The sequence below is a fragment of the Puntigrus tetrazona genome, chromosome 7, assembly GCF_018831695.1.
Source record: "Puntigrus tetrazona isolate hp1 chromosome 7, ASM1883169v1, whole genome shotgun sequence".
NCBI lineage: Eukaryota > Metazoa > Chordata > Actinopteri > Cypriniformes > Cyprinidae > Puntigrus > Puntigrus tetrazona.
The window spans coordinates 34,838,178-34,857,119 of record NC_056705.1 but is presented as its reverse complement, the minus strand read 5'-3'; the positions used below and the strand labels follow the sequence as shown (position 1 = coordinate 34,857,119).

Sequence of the window (18,942 nt, the reverse complement as noted above, 5' to 3'; positions counted from 1 at the left end):
ATATTTATTAAAGTCTAAACAAGCAAATACAATATTAAAGGCAATTATTATAATGTTTATTAATATTTATTAAAGTCTAAACCAGCAAATACAATATTAAAGTAAATATTCAAATGTTTTTTTTGTTTTTTTTTTGGAAAACTGTTGTATTTAATACATTTGTTTAATTTAATAGGTAAAACTATGCAATTATGTTTGATTTCCATTATGTGTTATATGTACCAGGGTTATTAAAAAGTGATAAAAAATGTACATTTTATTTTAGATTTTCCAAGGGAACATTTTATGTAGTTTAATTTAATGTACTAAAATAAATGTAAAAAAATAAATAAAGGTATTTAATAATAGAATCTCAATGATACGAAAATACATGGACGAATCAATTTTTGTGTTAACCAGCAAAGTAAATTCTAGCTTCTGGTAAATTTTTGTCACTATAAGAACAAATGTGACTCTTATAATAGTAACATAAAGGAGTAACTCATTTCTTAGGAGAAAGCGCTTAATGTTCATCACCAGCATAAGAGAACCTCGGAGGTTAAAGGGCACAGAGTGAAACGAAAATACATCTGAGTAGCAACAAAAAAAATCCAGATGGCTAAACCTGTTATGGAAGCAGACGTGGAAGAAGCAGAGTTAGAAGCAGGAAGTATTTATTTAAAACAAGCGGGAAGAGGCACAAAACAGGAATACGGGATCGCTGGAGAAACAGGCGCGCAGGAGACGAGGAAGCGCGTGCTACGCCGAGCACACTAACAGGGATGGAAAACAGGAGTCGCTCCAAAAGTCAGCAAAGTTCAAGCTGTGGCGTGCTCGAAATAAATACTCCGGTGAGAGTGATCGCTGCCGATTCGTGACAAAACCACAGGAACAGGCCTCTAAACGTTACTGCGCTGCACCTGTTTTGGAGAAATAATTTTCCGCAGCAAATGGACAAGTGTGAGCAACTCTTGGCCCCTCCTTGCCCGAGCAGAAGAGCACAGTGCTGGGGTAACAAGTGCAACACATTACTGTCGTTGGTTTGTAGGAGCTCGATATTTATATGCTCCCAGCACTCAGTGTGGAAAATATTCTGTAAATCTCAGCGGCTGTAAGGCTTCTCCAAGATCCCCCCGTATAAAAATCTCCCTGAAATTTGTATGATTGTTTGATAGTGATATTGGATGGCTTTTACAAAATAAATAAGAGCATTGCTCTTCTGTTGACCAGGAACATGTCACTGAAGCTTGGGCATGTGTGAGATTTATGGCCTAGCTGAAGTGTCAAGAGAAAGTGTTTGAAGCGTAGCAACACAATAAAGATGCAGTGGAAGATTTGAAGTGGTGTCAGAACTTGACCTCAGAGGTTAAAGGGCACAGTGCGAAACGCAAATCCAGTGATCAACCTGTGTGCGGAAAACAAGCCTAGATTGAGGGTGGAAAATAGGGTGGGGTTGCTGGCTGACAGGAACAGGCCTCTAAATGTTACCGTGCTGCACCTGTTCTGGGGAACTTATTTTCCACAACAAGTGGACAGATATAACCAACTCTTGGCCCCTCCTTGCCCGAGCAGAAGAGCACAGTGCTGGGGTAACAAGTGCAACACATTACTGTCAATGGGTTGTAGGAGCTCAATATTTATATACTCCCAGCACTCAGTGTGGAAAATATTCTGTAAATCTCAGCGGCTGTAAGGCTGCTCCGAGATCCCCCCGTATTAAAAATCTCCCTGGAATTTGTTCAATAGGCTAAATATAGGTGAGCCTTGCCTTAACCGTGGGTAAAATTAGCTACTAGAAATGTAATCGTGTGCCGCTATGCAGTTTAGTTGTTGTGAGCTTATTATAGAAAAAGATTTCCTCATGTTTATGCCAGAAGATAAACTAAAACGTAAAGATCACAGTAATGTATGTGACCCAGAAGGACCACAAAAAGCAATCACAAGGGTTTTTTTCAAAACTGAGATTTATAAAGGATCTTAAAGCTATATAAATAGGTTTAGATTGATGTATGGTTTGTTAGGACATAGTATGAGATACAACTATTTGAAAATCTGAAAGTACAGAATATCTAAATATTGAGAAAATCGCCTTTTAAGTTGTCCAGAAGTCCTTAGCAACATACATTACTGGTCAAAAATTATGTTTTGATCTAATTAGAGTAGAAAATGTACTAAATATCTTCATGGAACATACTTAATATTCTAAATAAGGCCTGTAATAAAATCTATCATTTGAATACAATATGTGGTTTTGAGGTCCAGGGTCATATGTGTAAATTTGTATTTACACTTCACTTTTACTTGATTTAAATTACTCTCAACAAATCTAAAGGTTTTTGTTGTTGTTGTTTTTTACCTTAACTGTACCTGAAGATAGTTTCAACAGTGCAAAAGCCTGTAAGTGTGTCAGATTTTTTTTTTTTTCTGGCTACTATGTATAGGTTTCTATGTACTTACATTCAAATTGAGGCTGGGATTTAGTGCATTTGAACAATGTGTGGAGAGCATTCACACAGTATCCTTATCTCATTTTTGACCAAGATTTTTGGTTCGTAAAGACTGCTTTCTAAGAATTGCGTACTTCCCTCCTACTGTATACAGTAATGAAAAAAGATCTTTGTATATACTAGAAAACAGTATATTGTACCTGTATGACCTATTATTTCCCACAGGATTCTGAAGTGCACATAATTTATTATTCCATGAGGACATGAGAAAGCATTTGTGGATGGCAGTGAAGATTGTATTACTGTATCACAATCTTCAAAAATAGTCCTACAAGATTTATTTTTGATGCCTCCCTTACCCTGATTTGACACTTTTGTGGAGCAAAAGTGGTTTTTCCAGAGTGCTTTCCAACTCTGTTTTACTAATGGCGCTACTAAAAAAGCTTACATTGGAAAAGTGTTTTTATGTTCAGCAGTTTGTTGACATATGGAGTACGTTTACGTAATTTTGTATTTCTATTATGGTAATCCAAAAGTATATTGTCTGAACACTGAGGTTGCATTGTCTCTAAATAGATCAAATAGATTTCCTTTATGTCAGATGTCCATTTACAGTTAAACCCTTTATGCTAGTAACTCAATTTTTATGGAATCAAACTGCAGAAATCAAAACGCTGACACCAAGAATATAACTGTAATGTTTTAAAACTCTAAAAATATATGTTATATATAACTTACAGCAAAACATCATTAAAATAAACAGAACGCAAACACACTTATCCATGATCCCAGATTTGAAAGTATTCTATAGTATTTTTATAGTGTCAATAAAAACTTCATCATGAATGAGCGTTCAAAATTGCTGGCTGCTAATCATTAATTGTCAATACAGTATAGAAGTTATGCAAATACTTCAGGTTTATGGTACGTTGTTAAAAAAAAGTCAAGTAGTTTGTTAATTTTTATTAAACTGATAGTAACAAAGTAGAAAAAACAAATGCTTAGCTCTATGAGGTGCAGTTCATACATTTGAGGTATTTCATACCTTGATACCTTGAAGTCATTTTATTTTGTATTAGCACACACACGTTATAGGCTGACATGTAACATTGTAACCTTAACATCTATGTCTTCGACAGTGAAAACGTATGAGCATGCAACATCAGCAGAAGCAGTGTTAAATACCATGCAAATGCACTGGGCCCTGCAGGCCTGCTTGCCACAAAGCAATAACTCATTTTGAATGTCTGAATAAAGTACAAAGAAATAACCACAGAGAGCACATATCCAAGTGTCACTCAGAAAAGGAAGAAAACATAAGAGAAAAATGCAATACTAAAAGTTTTCCAAAGCTTACTTTTTTTTAAGCGGTAGTGCGTTCTACTTTATTACAAGTTACAGCATGAAATAAATGTGAATCAGATGGTATTCTGGAAGATACAGTACAAATTATTGAAAAGTATAATAGGACTGGACAATTGAAAATAAATCTATAAATTGAACTGCACATATTAAACACATTTACTTAAAGAAGGTAAATACGGTTAAGGTATGTGGGGCCTCAGGTCTTGACTTTGCTTAGAGTCCACACAATGGTAAGCCCAACCTTTAATAACAGATCTCAAATAGCTAGACCTTCACTAAACCGATTTGAAATACTTTATGATAGAATAAACTAAATTCACAGTCTATTTACTGCCATCATCCTCCTGACATATACTGCCTTTGGTCGTGGATTCGCGATCTTGAAAAACAAGCACTTCAACATAAATAGGGGGCAGACAGTCTTGTTAATTGCCTTGTGATAATGTTGTAGCCAAGGTAAAAAAAAAATTCATGAACCTAAAAATAGCCCTAAAAAGCGCACAAAAAAAGCTCCCTTTACAATTGCTAAAAAGCTTTTTGAGTTAATTCCAATCTGAAAAGGTCTTACAAAGCCCTACACTTCACACAAAAAAGGTCATTTACAAATACCCAATTGACCTTTTGCCATTTTTTTTTAATTTGTGTACTTGATTTTTTTTAGAATGTTTTAGCATCCATGTAGAACCTGGCCTAGAGGGAACTGGTATTGATTACATGCCCTATAGTAAATGCATGCTGGAGTATTTGATAGCTTCCAGCAGTGCTGACTAATGGATGAACTAGCCGACTATTCTATGCAAGCCCTAGGCTGACAGATGTTAGCAGAAGCACAAAGACCATGAATTACATAATGAATCTTTGAAGTCAGGCATGAGCAAAGAGTGCTGAGAACAATTGTCCTATATTTTGCAATTTTATACTTCCAATATGCCTTTAACACTGGGGGAAATACTGTACGGAGACAGATTCTGCTTTTAAAGCTCCAGCACAATCTCCGACACTCTACAATTTAAAATAACGTACATTGCCAATGCATTAAGTAACTTTTAAACCTCTCCTCCTCCAAACATGTCCGCCAGCTTCTTAAAGCGTGGGCCCCACTCATTGAGGAAGTCATAGTCTTGGTCGTGTCCTGAGCTGGAAGAGTTGAGGGAGCTGAGTGAACCCGCATCTGAACCTGCTCCTTCATAGTCAAACACCAACAGGGAGTCATAGGGAGGTGCAGTGGGGTCGTTATCCGCAGCCTTTAGATTCTGGTGCATAGAATTGTGTTACTACCGTGCATAGAATCCATGATTGTCATTATTTTTATTTACTTATTTGTGACCCTGGACCACAAAACCAGTCATAAGTGTACATTTTCCAGAGTTGAGATTTATGCGTCATCTGAAAACTGAATAAATAAGCTTTCTGGTTTGAACTGGCTCTGAACATCTTACCACATTAGAAAGAACTAATGTTTATTGTAAAGCACATATATGACTTACATAACCAATGAATGTCCCAATCTCCTCAGGGTTGGCAGGTCGTGGTCTATACTCAGGTGCAGGCAAGAAAATAGGAGCCACATCGTTTCTTAACACTTCCGGTCTGTTGTCAAGGCCTCTATGCAACACACTCAGATCAAAGTTCTGTGTATAAAGTGAGTATTATATGCAACAGAATCAACCACGAGAAGTACACACTACACTATAGTATTTGTTGATATGCACTTGAGGAATTGAATGCATTCTAAAACGGTAACACAAAATCATTTCAGTAATTTGCCATATCGCAAATACTAATAAATCCAGACCTTAAAATTTTAAAATGAATACTAAGCCTAACCTGATCATCTTCTCCACCGCCTTCCACATCATAACAGTAGATATTGTCTCTTGTGTCATCATCTTCAAGCAGGAGTGGCTTTTTACTACTTGGTTTCTTCCTTATGAGCAGCAGAAGTAGAAGAAGTAGTACTGTGGTAAAAAGAGCGTCAATTAATTTGCTGACAAAAATGACACAAAATTATAGGGTTAAAGAAATTATGCAAACATTATTATAGTTAATGAATACAGTGAAAGTGTTAAAAGGGGTCATATCAAGGTTAAAAAAATTGTGGATGCTACCTGACATCATTGCTTATGTAGACAAAAAGTGCATCTATTTCTGTTTTACTGTATTACTGTTCGGCTTGATAGTGGAAAAGCGGCTTCGGATGCGCGTGGCCCTCAGTTGAGACTGCATCGCTCATTGGCATAATTCTGTCATTGACATTACTAAATGGGCCCAGAAATCCCTGTCGGTAAACACAGTCCATCAAGCCATCTGCAGATGCCAACTAAAGCTCTAGCAGCCAAAAAAAGAGGCCATATGTGAACATGGTCCAGAAGCGCCGTTGTGTCCTGTAGGACAAGGCTTATTTGAAATGGAGTGCTTAAAAGTGGAAAAACAGTCCACTTGGCTGTAATGTCATTCCCAGCTCAGACATCCAACTTCTGTGGTAAATCGTACACAGCATAAAAAGCATGTTCTGATCAATTTAAAGCAGGAATTCCATGTCAGAATTCTTGTTTTATTGTTAGGTAGTGATAAAAGCTAGTTACTGTAAAACAAGTTACAAGGTCATGGGCCAAGTCGCACCTTTGTTTCAAAGAAACCTTAAATAGTTTTAATATTACAACTGTGTAGAATATGGCCCCTTTATTCACTTTAAGTGCGTGAATGAAATAATTGAATTACATACACAGCAGAGCCAAGATGGCTGCCACGATTCCAATGGATATTGAAAGTGGGGTGCCGGCTATCTTTTTTTGGCATTTCAATTCATCTCCTTTGCAGTCACACACAGTTGCTTGAATATGGTTGTCTTTGTACATCTTACTGTTATCATTAACCCTTAGGACAAGATTGTAATCACCCTCCTCCAACACAGAAGTAAGCGTTAACAGAATCCCAGTTTCTGTAGTGGGCAATTAAATAGATCAGTGTAAACACCCAGACTTGAATTTGATCGTGTATAGTTAATACTTTTCCAATATACGTTATGCTTACTTGTTTCATTCATCCTTGCAGTCCAGTTTTTCTCTGTGTCTCCTTGGGGCTCAACGCTGAAGGGAGCAGCATATTGACTATCTTTGTCAGTTACAGAGAGAAGCGCTATGGCCTCACGATTGCAAATCTTTATACTGCCTTCATTAATGACTGGAACGTTGTCATTTACATCCTCCAATTCAATTACCAAAGTTCCTGTACCCGTTTCTGGATTTGTACCTGTATTTAAGCACAAACTTAATGAAAAATGATTAATTGACTCTTAATGAAATTCTCTTTTCAAAAAGAACCACAAATTACCATCATCGTCCAGGGCCAAAATGGTAGCTCTGTATTTGCCATCATTGACTTGGGCAGATTCCCTATCCATAATTCTCTTGACCTTAATCATCCCAGTGTCTTGATTTACATTTAGCCATTCAGCAGGATCTTTGTCAATTTTATACCTTGAAAAAACCAAAATGTGTAATATCAGAATGTGTAACTAGTAATAGATAGATGTAACTTTCAGTCTTACTGATACCAAACTACAAGTAACTTTGTAACCTAACTTTGTAACTACACGTCAGCCAATTCTCATTCATTTGCAACTACATCTAGACTGATGGGTAGGTTGAGGGTTAGTCTGATAAGTTGGCATATACTTGCAAAGTTTCTGATAGTCAGTATGTTGTGGACCCTTAAAAATGAAGTGTCAGTTCTTACGTTATCTTCTGTGATTTTCCAGTGTCTGGATCAGTGGCAGTATAAGCAATCAAATTGCTACCAACTGGTAAATTTTCTTCTCTGTATATAACCATCTCCTTTGGATTAAACTCGGGAGGCTCATTTACATCTTGTACATTGATTGTGACCGTGGCAGTGGAGGTGGGCAAAGAACCGACAAATGGTTCATCATTTTCAACAATGACAAATAGAACGTACTTCTTGGTCCTCTCAAAGTCCAGGGGCTACATATAAAAGAAAATGTCATTTACTAAGTAATGTCATCACAACCATTTGCCTAGGCAAAAATTTGAGCAAGTCACAGTACCTTTACAGTGGTGATGATGCCCTCTTGGAAGTCGTCCGTGTTGGGTCCAGTACTGACAGTGAAAAACCCACCCTTGTCGCCATTAATAATACGATACTTGGTTGTCCAGGCTGGTGAACCAACTTCATCTTCATCAGTAACCGTTAGTCTGGCCACTTCATGCCCTACTTTATTCTCTGGGACAGATACGTTGTGCTAAAACATAAAATGTACTATTTTATGCTGTACTGAAATGCATAATGTATAAAATATATATAAATTAATATGTGTTACAAAACCAGTGTTTGTACCGAAGTTTGCTCAAACTGAGGTGGGTTATCATTGCTGTCAGTAATAGTGATAACAGCCGTGCCAGTGGTCGACAAACCGTTTCCTTCCATGTCAGCAGCCTCAATTAATAAAGTATATTTAGGCCATACCTGAAAGAGAAGATGTTTTCAGGTGATATTGTTAACTGTGATATCCATGCATTCAATTTCTCACCTCTTTGTCCAAGCCTGTAGAATTCACATAAATTGTTCCACTAACAGTGTTGACTTCAAACATGTTTGGGTTTGGTGATGTAGGATGTAGACTGACAATTCTGTATCTGATTATAGAATTGTCAGTTTCTGGCTGATCTGCATCAGTGGCTGTGACTGTCATGAACTCATAACCTTCAGTAATAGAAGAATAAAGACTGATTAGGTGCTATTGATGACATCTAAAAAGAAATGTTAAGAGAATGATTAAAATAATTTTTTTTCTAAAGGCTGACTGGTCATTTTGCGCACCTTTTGACTCAGCTTCAGAAACTTGTCCATTAAAAGGATTTTCAGTAAACACAGGCTTGTTATCATTCTGGTCAGTTACAAGGATAGTAAGGTTTGTGGGTGATGCAGATTTTTTCCCATTTTCTGAAATGGCACGAGCGTTGAGCTGTAGAGATGGGGATGCAACATAAATGTTAAATTTAAAATTCTAGTAATTTCCCAAGTTAAATAGTTTTAGTAATAAATAAAGTTTCACATATTAAAAAAACAAAATGTTAAATGAAAAAAAATTGACTTGGAATTTGCTGTTTAATTTATTAGCAGTGACCCAAAAAGTACATTTTCATTATTTCTGCATAAATTAAATTGTTCAAAATTGAGTCACTGATGTATTGAGGAAAATATTTCCGGACTAAATTTCTTTGTTAGATATGGTACGTGAACCTTTTTGTTTACACTTTTATTTCTTTTAGCAGGTTGCTGATAAACCGCTTGTAAACTGTAAATTTCACATAAAAATTTCATTGAAACTGCAAAAACACTACGTCTAAAAAACATCTTATGCTTCCACTTACCTCGTATATGCCCTTTGTTTCTCTATCCAGTGGCTGAGTCACATAAAGATACCCAGACATTTTGTCGACAGTAAAAATATCCACAGGTGGCTTATCTGCACCTTCACCTGTGATACTATAACGTATCTCTGTATCAGCTACACCTTCTATTTTTGCCTTTAACTAAACACAAAAAGAAAATACATATAAACCTGCATTGATCATATAAACTTTCATATATTGACGATGTAACTGTCATTTTATTATTCATACACACCTGGAACATTCTTCTGGGGAATTTACCTCTCTCATTCTCAGTTATGCTATAAGGAGGAATGACCCACTCTCTCTTTTTCCTCCTTTGACCAGATGAAGAACTTGGAAACTCCACAACCAGAAGACCAGATGGTATTTGCACCTTCAAAAATGAAATGTTCCCAAAAGACACATTGTATTCATAACGTAGGTTTAAAAAAAAAAAAATCTCTGTAAAAGGCCCAGCAGAGGTCAGGCTTGTACTGTATTAGACAGCAAGGGGTTGCACGTACCTGTAAAGCTGCATTCACTGAAGTATCCCTGTTACTGTCTTCATGACTGTAGACATGCTCAGCTTTTGTGCTTTTATTATATGCACTGAACAATACTGTCAGATGTCATAAGAAAATAGGATAAGAAGCAGATATTTATCCTTATGTCTTTGTTCAAAAACAAAATGCTTGGTGAAGTTGTCGATATAACAGTGCACTGATGTAAACTACGGAAAAAGTTACTGTATTAAAATGCAGAAGGCTGCACTTCTTCTGTACGCCATATATGCATTACAAAAGTACAAATTTAAATATTACTGTTTGTGCAATATTGTTTGAAAGAGACTGGATTTACAGTCACAAAACACAGGTGATAAAACAGACACACACACAATACAATGTCATTAAGATATAGAAAAGAATAAAATACGGGCACAAAGGCAAAAATACAAGTTTAGAAAGGCAACCAGGAAAGACGCCTCAGGCAAAACTTTGCTTTTGCATGCAGCACTGTATTGAGAAATTTTAGAGAACTGGTTTATCATCGGTTGATCTACATTCTCTTCACTATAGTAAAAGTCAAGATTCACTTCCACAATTCATGGCAAATTTACAAAAAGACTAACAGAAATGTGCAGAAATTTAGCTTGACGATTTATGACAAATAGATCCTCCATGAATAGATGTTTTGAGGGGTAAGACTATACCGCGGATAACAATAAAACACATGTTCAGTAACATGATATTAGCAACTGATAATGTAGGAAACCGGAGACAAATATATACAATCGGCATGAATGTACCAAAACAATCACGAATAAGAAACTGCCATTATGATGCGCATCATTTATTTTGAATGAGTAGTTTTGAGTATTTCATTTCTAAAAAACTATATGACCGGACCTTTGGCTATTGTAAAGCAATCATTGATTGATGTTAAGTATTACGTAGTTAATGTTTGCACATGTGAAGAGATTGTGTGAGGCACTGTGAGGTTGTGTTTGAAAAAGGAAATCAAGATACTCAAGATTTTTGTGTGTTACAAAGTAATATAATTGTGTACTGTGTTGTGAAAAAAGTGTTTTATGAAATCGAAAACTGAGTCAAAGACAGAGACTTTCAAAAATGCAAAAATTGTGTGACGTACTTTCAGTCTCCCTTTGATTATGTTCATTTGTCCCGTGTGTACTGCCCTATGTTCTCTGTCGTATCTTCTTATTATGTGAAGAAGTCTGAATAAACGTTCCTTGGTTTTGTATTCCTCGTCTCCTCGTGCTTGCCAGAGATACACTGTGACAGAAGACACGACCAACAAAAAGACCAGGCGATGACCGAGGACAGGCTGTGGCGACTGCGGCAGAGTGGTCAGACATTGGTATTATATGTGGAGGAGTTTCTAGAACTCCAAGGTAGAGCTCTATGAAGGAGGCTGGGCAATGAGCAGAGCTAAACTGGCAAAGTCAGAATCCAAAATGGGCCAAGTCGGACTCAAGTCGAGTTCGAGACAACAAAACTCTTTAGTGGGTATCTTGGTGAATGTGACCTAGTCTGTACAATGGCACACATAAACGCCTTACATATATTTAACACAAATATACTCACACCTGTTTTGTTTTTAAAAGCATTTATAGTTAGGGAACTCAGCATTCACACGTTGACTGAGAGGGGCGTTATTTTGTGAGCGTGCTTTCCTGCTTTCTGAACAAGACTTACATAAGAACAATACATGCAAAAGTCCGAAAGGCTCGAGTCTACGCAGTTTTATTTGGATAAGTCAGAGTCTTTAAAAAAAAACTGTACTCGAGACCTGACCCAGAGTACCCCAACTGTACTTCATGGCTGCCGCGATAATGCTGATGATACAATGGCAACTTTATGAGCAATTTTGCTAGCCAACTTTTTTTAACAATGATGCTTGGGCGCTTCTCAATTGAGAATGGTTGAGAAATGGATAATTTGGATACAGATATGGATAATTTAGTCTTGGGCCCTGTGTCTCACCTGGTTGACCGTTTACAGCAACGTTTTGCTAAAGTTGCCCGGCAACATTGCTCTAAAAGTTTCCCAGTGTGTCATCAGCTCTAAGAAACCTACAGGGCAGACAGCAGGGAGGTGTGCTTCATTTTGCTCTCTTCTGCAACTTTTGAGTGCTGTACTCTGTGCTCTTACAACACATACATGCACAGTAGCTATTACAATATGCTACTGTAACAAAGAAATGCATAAAATTGTATTACATACAGTTTCTGTGTGCTTCAATTTTGTTAAAAAAGATTTTGCAATTACAGTAATTACAATCCCAGACCAAAGATAGGATGCTGGAGCAGAATTTGATGTTGTTGTTGTTGTTTGGTGTATTGTACTATTACAGCACACTCAAGTTTTTCTCAATTGCTAAAACACTATAAGCAGAAATTTTAAATCCATAATGCTTTTTTCATACATATATAAGAGCACACCCATTTCCCTAAACTGTAAACACTATTTCCATGCTTTTAAACGTGTCAGATTTGGTTACTGCAAAACTCTACACGCAAATCCCTACATTTCTCAGTGCTTACACCATTTGTTCATTTAGAAAGCACTAGCATTCAATATTGTTCAATCAAGTCTGCAAAGTTTGAGTTCAATTAGCATACAATTACCCAAATGCAAAATGAATCACACACCAAAAAGAACCCCATATGGATAGAAAAAGAGTGCCAAAGTCAGCTTACAGTTTATCTCAGTGACTTTGGTTCATTTCTTGGATTAGAAATGTCATTGTGAATAAAGTTTCTCAATTTATGAACTATCTGATATATTCTGACTCGTGTGTATGAGCCTTGTTTTTAAAATCATGCCTAAGCAATTGTAAAAGCTATAAGTGTTTAAAAAGTACACTGCAGATGAGGAGCTTATCTCTCAGCATTAGAAAGTCTGTTTTCCATCTTTTAGTTTTAAAAAAGACTGATTCGTGGCATAGCTTGAGAAAGACGAGCACACGCATCAACATATCTCAGCATGAGAAGCATAATTGGACAGGGGACGTGGTCTCAATTATACTATATTTGCTACATTATTCTAATGTAGCAAATGTAGCCTGTTCATTGATGATGTTAATTTATTAACTAAGGTTAACTAATGATATCTTACTGTAAAGCGATACCCACTGGCAGTGTTGGGCAGTAGCTGTTTTCTGAATCAAACATCATCTCAGCAGCGAAGCTCTATATTTTATGGTCAAGAAGAAACAAGAGCCCAAAACAGCAAATGAAGACCACTGTCAAAGAAACCTGGGCTTCCATACCACCTCAGGTGTGCCACAAACTGATCACATCCATGCCAAGCCGAAATGAGGCAGTAATTAAAGGAAAAGGAGACCCTACCAAGTATTCAGTACAGGTACAGTAAATGAACATTATTCATGGCTTTGTGTCATCATGCACTGATTACTGTAATTCTGTATATATAGCTGTTTCACAGGGTCATTTATCCCGTCTTCAGTAAGTACAAAAAACTGCTGCCAGACTTTTGGCACAAAGAAAAGAGAGAGAATTACTCCAGTTTTGGTTTCTTTATATTGGTTGCCTGTAGAATTTAGAATATGATTTAAGGTTTTGCTAATGGTTTTTAAGGCACTGCATGGCATTGCCCCCGAAATATATTGCTGACAAGACACTTTATCAATAAAATAGTTTTGTGAAAGCTGCACATAAAGTATAAGCTAAGTATTAGATGAGAAGCTCATCTGATATTTTGTGTTATATTCTACTAATAAATGTCTTTATATTGCTGTAAAACTCGAAATTGTAAAATGAGATTTATATATATGTTTAACTGATGGCTCTTATCCATCACTGTGTGTTGTACAAGATGTGGTGCATCATTTCCCGCATACGCATCTATAAAACGGTATTGTGAAATGAGCTGATGCACAAAATGTTTTCACATTTTGCAATAGTGCATTTTATCAGTGTGGTGTTTTAATAAAACAAATAAGGTTCAGTAGTGTATATTGTCATTGTTTCTCATATGAATGTAATGTAATGTACAATATAATTATGTTACTAATTCTAACTTTTGTCATGTAATTTGGAATCAGTAATGAGCTACAATTTGTAAGCAATCTACCCAGGACTGCTAACAGGGAGTCAGTTAATAGTAAACGGTGTTCCCTAATTTAAAGTGGGTAACGCTTTATTTTGATGATCCCATATGAACATGTCAACTAACTTTCATTAGAGTATAAGTAGACTGTCTGATTATTATCTGCTAACTCTCAAATATAAAACAGAAAGAAAAAAGCAAAGAATAAGGACGAGAATGGAAAGGCAATGGGAAAAATTTTCTTAGCTCTGACTCTGCCGGTTCCTGTCAGTTCCTCAACTCACCTTCAGTCCTCTTGCCTTGATTCTATGCTCTCTCATCTCCACCACGACCTATCTACCCCGCTTTGTCTCGTTCAGCTGCTGACCTACCTTCACCACAGGATTCCCAATGAAAGGCTATCTGACAGCAAATGCAGGAAGTTTGCTTCCTTCTTTTCTGAGAAAATCAGTAAAATTCGAATGGCAATTAGCACGTCCTCAAGTTATGCAGAGGTAAGACAATTCGCCCTCAACCTTAAAAAAAGACAACTGATAGCAACATTTTGGAAGAAGTAGTACAGCATCTTAAATCGTCAACCTGTGACCCACATCTTTTTAAAAAGTATTCTAAACTGTATAGAAGCAAACCTCTTAGAGGTGGTGAATGCTTCGCTTCATTCTTGGACTTTTCCAAACTCCCTGAAAACTGCAGCTTTTAAGCCCCTTCTGAGCTTGATAGCACCATACTAAGTAGCTACAAACCGATATCAAATCTTCCTTCCATAGGCAATATTATTGAAAATCCCATCAGCTAAATGACCAATTAAACTCAAATGGATAACTGGACAACCTACTATCTGGTTTCTGACCCCAACACAGCACAAAGACAGCACTCATAAAAAGATAATAAATGATATTCCCTTGAATTCTGATTCTGGCAAAATATCAGTGCTGGTACTACTAAATCTTAGTGCTGCATTTGACACTGTCGATCATTACATACTACTAGAGAGACTGGAAAACTGGGTTCGGGATTTCAGGGATGGTACTCAAATGGTTCAGGTCATACTTAGAAGCAAGAGGTTATTATGTGAGAATGGGGAGCATAAGTCTAAGTGGGTATCAATGACATAAGGAGTCCCACAAGGCTCAATTCTTGCCCCACTCGCTTAGCCTGTATATGTATATGCATATGCTGATGATACTCAGATGTACCTAGCCTTATCTTCAACGGCTATAGTCTCATTGACTCCCTCCCTCCACCAGATAAAAATCAAGTCGAGAATCTTGGTGTGATTATGGAGTTAGACCTCAGTTTCAGTAATCCTGTCAAAGCAGTAACTTTATCAGCATACCATCACATTCAGAATTTAGATTAGATTTTAGATTTTAGTTATGTTTTCAATCAAGACTTGGAGAAACTTGTCCATGCCTTTATCACCAGTGTGGGTGGATTACTGCAATGATCTCCTCACCAGAATTCTCAAGAAAGCTATTAGAAAAGCTGCAGCTCATCCAGAACGCTGCTGCCAGGATTCTGACTAGAACCAGGAAAATACAAAGGGTTCACACAAAAACAAGGGACGCTTTTAGCTATGTCACTCACAGTTGGAACAGCTTCCAGAAGAGATCAGATGTGCTAAACATTAACCAAATTTCGATTTAAAACTGTTTAGCTGTGCATTTATTGAATGAGCACAATGCTACATCCGAACTGATTGCACTGTATTATGTATAATCATTTTCTATTTTAACTGTTTTAAATTCATTTTAAATCAGTTTTTAAATCATTTAAAAAGTTTTTTTTGGAAATCCCTTGGATTATTGATGTGATTATCATATTTCCTTTTATGTATATAACTTTAAAATTACCATTGTGTATGAAATGTATATATATATATATATATATATATATATATATATATATATAAAGCTCTCAAACAATTCATTAAACAATTACATTTTCAAATCATTCGAGAAAAAAATGCTGCCTATTCCTTCCTAGTCCTATAGCAAAGAAGTGTAGAGGCACATCTATCTCCAGCCAAAGTTGCAGAGAAAAAAAAAGGTAAATAACATTCAAAATGCACTAAAACTACCAAAACATCTTATGCACGTTGGATATAATTTCTACCAACACTATCAACTGGTGTCACCCAACAAATACTCTATTTGCCACTCATCAAACAATGACCCAAAATTCACTAACAAAAGACAGCCGTCTGCTTTTGGTAAATATACGTTTACATTACAGTACAAAATGCCTGTAGAACATTTCAAAGAATATAAATGACAATTTTAGTTACGAAACAACGTTTTTAATTACTGAATAATCACATTATTTTTCAGGGTATATTTTAAGCGCCGTTTTGCACAACTTTTTCAAATGTCCACGTATTTGATCTATTACTTCACCGCTAATTAGACCTATAGTGTATACCTGGGGATATTAAAAATATCGTAATGCATTCTCCGGTGTTCCCTATTTTAAATCAAATGAATTGCGATTTTTGAAACGACCTACCTGCTCTTGTGTCCGCTGTAGAGGTGAGCTCCGCTGCAAACGCGCACGAAAACACCTGCGTCAAAAACGTCCCACTTTATATAATTGCTGCACATTTACGACATGTTATGTTTTTATTATTATTAAATAAAAATATGATTAACAACAGAAAAAAAAAATACTTTGTAAGAAACCTGAGCTGGCGTGAGCTGTGGAGATCAATTCTTACCTGATAAAGGAAAGTAATAAGGCAGCACGACACAACCCATACAGCCTCCATTACGCGGGTAAAATGTCTGGGGGGAAAAAAATAACTTTTATTCCACCGTCTCTAGGCTATCGTTCTAAACTAAATGCACCTGTTCTTACAATTGGTGAACAGATATAGTCTGTTCTCGTGCCACCAGGTCACCGAACTGTATTTTACAGCTTTACTTCCTCAAAACAAGGTGAGGTTCAATGCAAATATTTCCTAAGGCTGGCTGTTGTTCGTGTTGGTGCCTGTTCAACTGTCGATTTCTCATGGTGATGGAAGAGGGGAAAAAAAAACTAAATTCACTAGAAAACGTTAACATGTCTGCACTTGAGAAAGTTAAACTTCTTTTGTTATATACAACTGGCCTAGTTAATACGCACTATAACGGTTTGCAAGAACTGATCTTGTAGCAATAAAGCAAATGCGATTTTTTTTTTTTGCAACTTGCCTTGAGGCGGGTGCATTAGGCTTGAAATGATAAAAAAACACATCTCTGTTATACCCTGCTCTCTTACACGGTCAGTTCCAGGGTGTTATTCTTGTCAGCCCGTCTCTGTGGATTATCTGGCTACACACATTATTTATCTACAAGAAAGAAACCAGTCTTTCCAGCTATGTTATACATGCTAGAGGGCATTCTGGAGTTGCTGCTGCTGTTTTAGTGCCGACTTATGCATATAGATCCTATAATATGATTAAGCAGGCTGTACTTTTGGTTAGATATGAGATAGTTAGCATGCAGTTGCCTTTTAATCAACAGAATGACTGAAGGGGACTATGAAGTGTTACCTACATGTGTTGTCTGTTGTTTGTGTACAATTAGATAGTGACAAGGTAATGCACTCATTTGCTGTACTGAACAAATTACTTGCTCTCTTGGCCAGCATATCTACTGATTTTCTCTAGCTGCTCAAATTATATATATTATATAGGGATATTTTTATTCAGTAAGTGACCTCAAGGTGTCACACCATCACTTCCGCTTCCACCAAACTCACCACCAGGACACATCTCAATCACCTGCAACCACTCCTCTGCCACCCTTTATAATCCACGCTCACCACTTCTTCTGCGGCTGTTCTCAAGGTTATCAACCCGGAACTCTGTCTGCCAGGAGTAGCTGGTCCCGCGATCACGATCCTGAGAAAGGAAAGAACTATTAGTTACCTGATTGAATTCGAATTTGAGTTTTATCCTATGTTTGAATTTGAGGCTTAACGTCGATGTTTACTTCGATTTATTAAACAACTTTATTTGGATCTTACTCTGTGTTTTCTTCCTTGGCCAGAGCGTGACAGAAGAACAGCCCACTTAAAGGAAAAGGGAGGTGAAAGATGGAACCCCAAGAGGGCTCAGCTCTTGAATCCCTCCACGCACTAATTCAAGTTTTACATGATACTCTTGCCGCTTCGACCAAACCTGCTAGCCCGATAGCTTCTTACTACAATGCTCGCTGTATCTTGAGATGCACCCGCACCTCTTCCCAACAGAAAGTGGCAAAATTGCCTTTGTTATTTCTCTCCTAACTGGAAGAGCATTGCAGTGGATGGAAGCACTCTGGACGGCTAACAGTCCTCGGGTGAGCTTCCTATAGAATTTTTTGGAACACTTTAAGACCTCCTTTGGTCATTTGGCCAACCCTTAACCAGCATCACCTTCCATGCTGAGCTACTTCAACTCCGGCAGGCAGACCAACCCGTCCATGAATATGTCCTGCGTTTTTATACACTAGCCATCCAGCGGGTGGAACGACACTGCTCTCCTCTCTGTATTTCGCAAAGGGCTCAACCCTTCTATTCGCCAACAAATTGCGATTTACGATGATAATGTTGGATTAGAGGTATTTCTTCCCAAAGCGACCAGTCTGGCTCAACATCTCACTGCCTCTCTCCCCACTCCAGAATCACCGACCACCTCTACCTCGCTACCCGCACCTGAACCTATGATCATGAACACCTATCACCTCACCAGTCGAATTAGGGAGAGGCTATGTTTATACTGCAACGCTGCGACTAATTCCCTCCGCACCTGTCCCATTCGTCCACCATTACCAGCGGTGAGTGCTACCTCCCTTTTACCTTCTGTTTCTCAAATACCCCACATTTGTGCTAACCTACAATACGAGAACCAACTCTTCCCAGTAAAGGTCCTGGTGGATTCTGGAGCTGCGGGATATTTCATCTCCTCCCGCACTCTGGCCATCCTCTGCATCCCTTGTCATCGGAACCACACTGTCTATAAAATCACTACCATACAGGGTAAACCACTAGCCAATGGAATGGTTTGCCACAGAACGCCGCCACTATCCCTCTCCATCACTTTCCAGGTCTTGGAAGAGGTGACGGTAGATATGGTACTGGGTTGACCCTGGCTTGAATTACATCATCTCATTATCCACTGGAGAACTGGTGAGATACTGAAAT

The 18,942-nt window shown here is 37.5% G+C and overlaps 1 protein-coding gene across 3 annotated transcripts; it reads right to left on the bottom strand.

Moving 5' to 3' along the window:
- Nucleotides 1–3,376: 3,376 nt before the first annotated feature.
- Nucleotides 3,377–16,714, bottom strand: cdh31 (cadherin 31). 3 transcript variants are annotated; one of them, XM_043245620.1, is made up of 17 exons: nucleotides 16,633–16,714; nucleotides 16,493–16,559; nucleotides 16,285–16,339; nucleotides 9,712–9,806; nucleotides 9,441–9,581; nucleotides 9,185–9,346; nucleotides 8,631–8,775; nucleotides 8,341–8,513; nucleotides 8,148–8,276; nucleotides 7,858–8,052; nucleotides 7,530–7,774; nucleotides 7,125–7,270; nucleotides 6,825–7,043; nucleotides 6,517–6,732; nucleotides 5,619–5,749; nucleotides 5,279–5,422; nucleotides 3,377–5,044 (listed from the first exon to the last, which is right to left on the bottom strand). In XM_043245620.1, exons 2-17 carry the CDS (start codon nucleotides 16,541–16,543, stop codon nucleotides 4,838–4,840), a joined length of 2,454 nt encoding a protein of 817 aa, XP_043101555.1. In that variant the 5' UTR covers nucleotides 16,544–16,559; nucleotides 16,633–16,714; the 3' UTR covers nucleotides 3,377–4,837. The 3 variants fall into 3 exon arrangements, with proteins under 3 accessions (XP_043101555.1, XP_043101554.1, XP_043101556.1); XM_043245619.1 differs by having other exon boundaries at nucleotides 16,493–16,693; XM_043245621.1 differs by lacking the exon at nucleotides 6,517–6,732 and having other exon boundaries at nucleotides 16,493–16,691.
- Nucleotides 16,715–18,942: the final 2,228 nt, after the last annotated feature.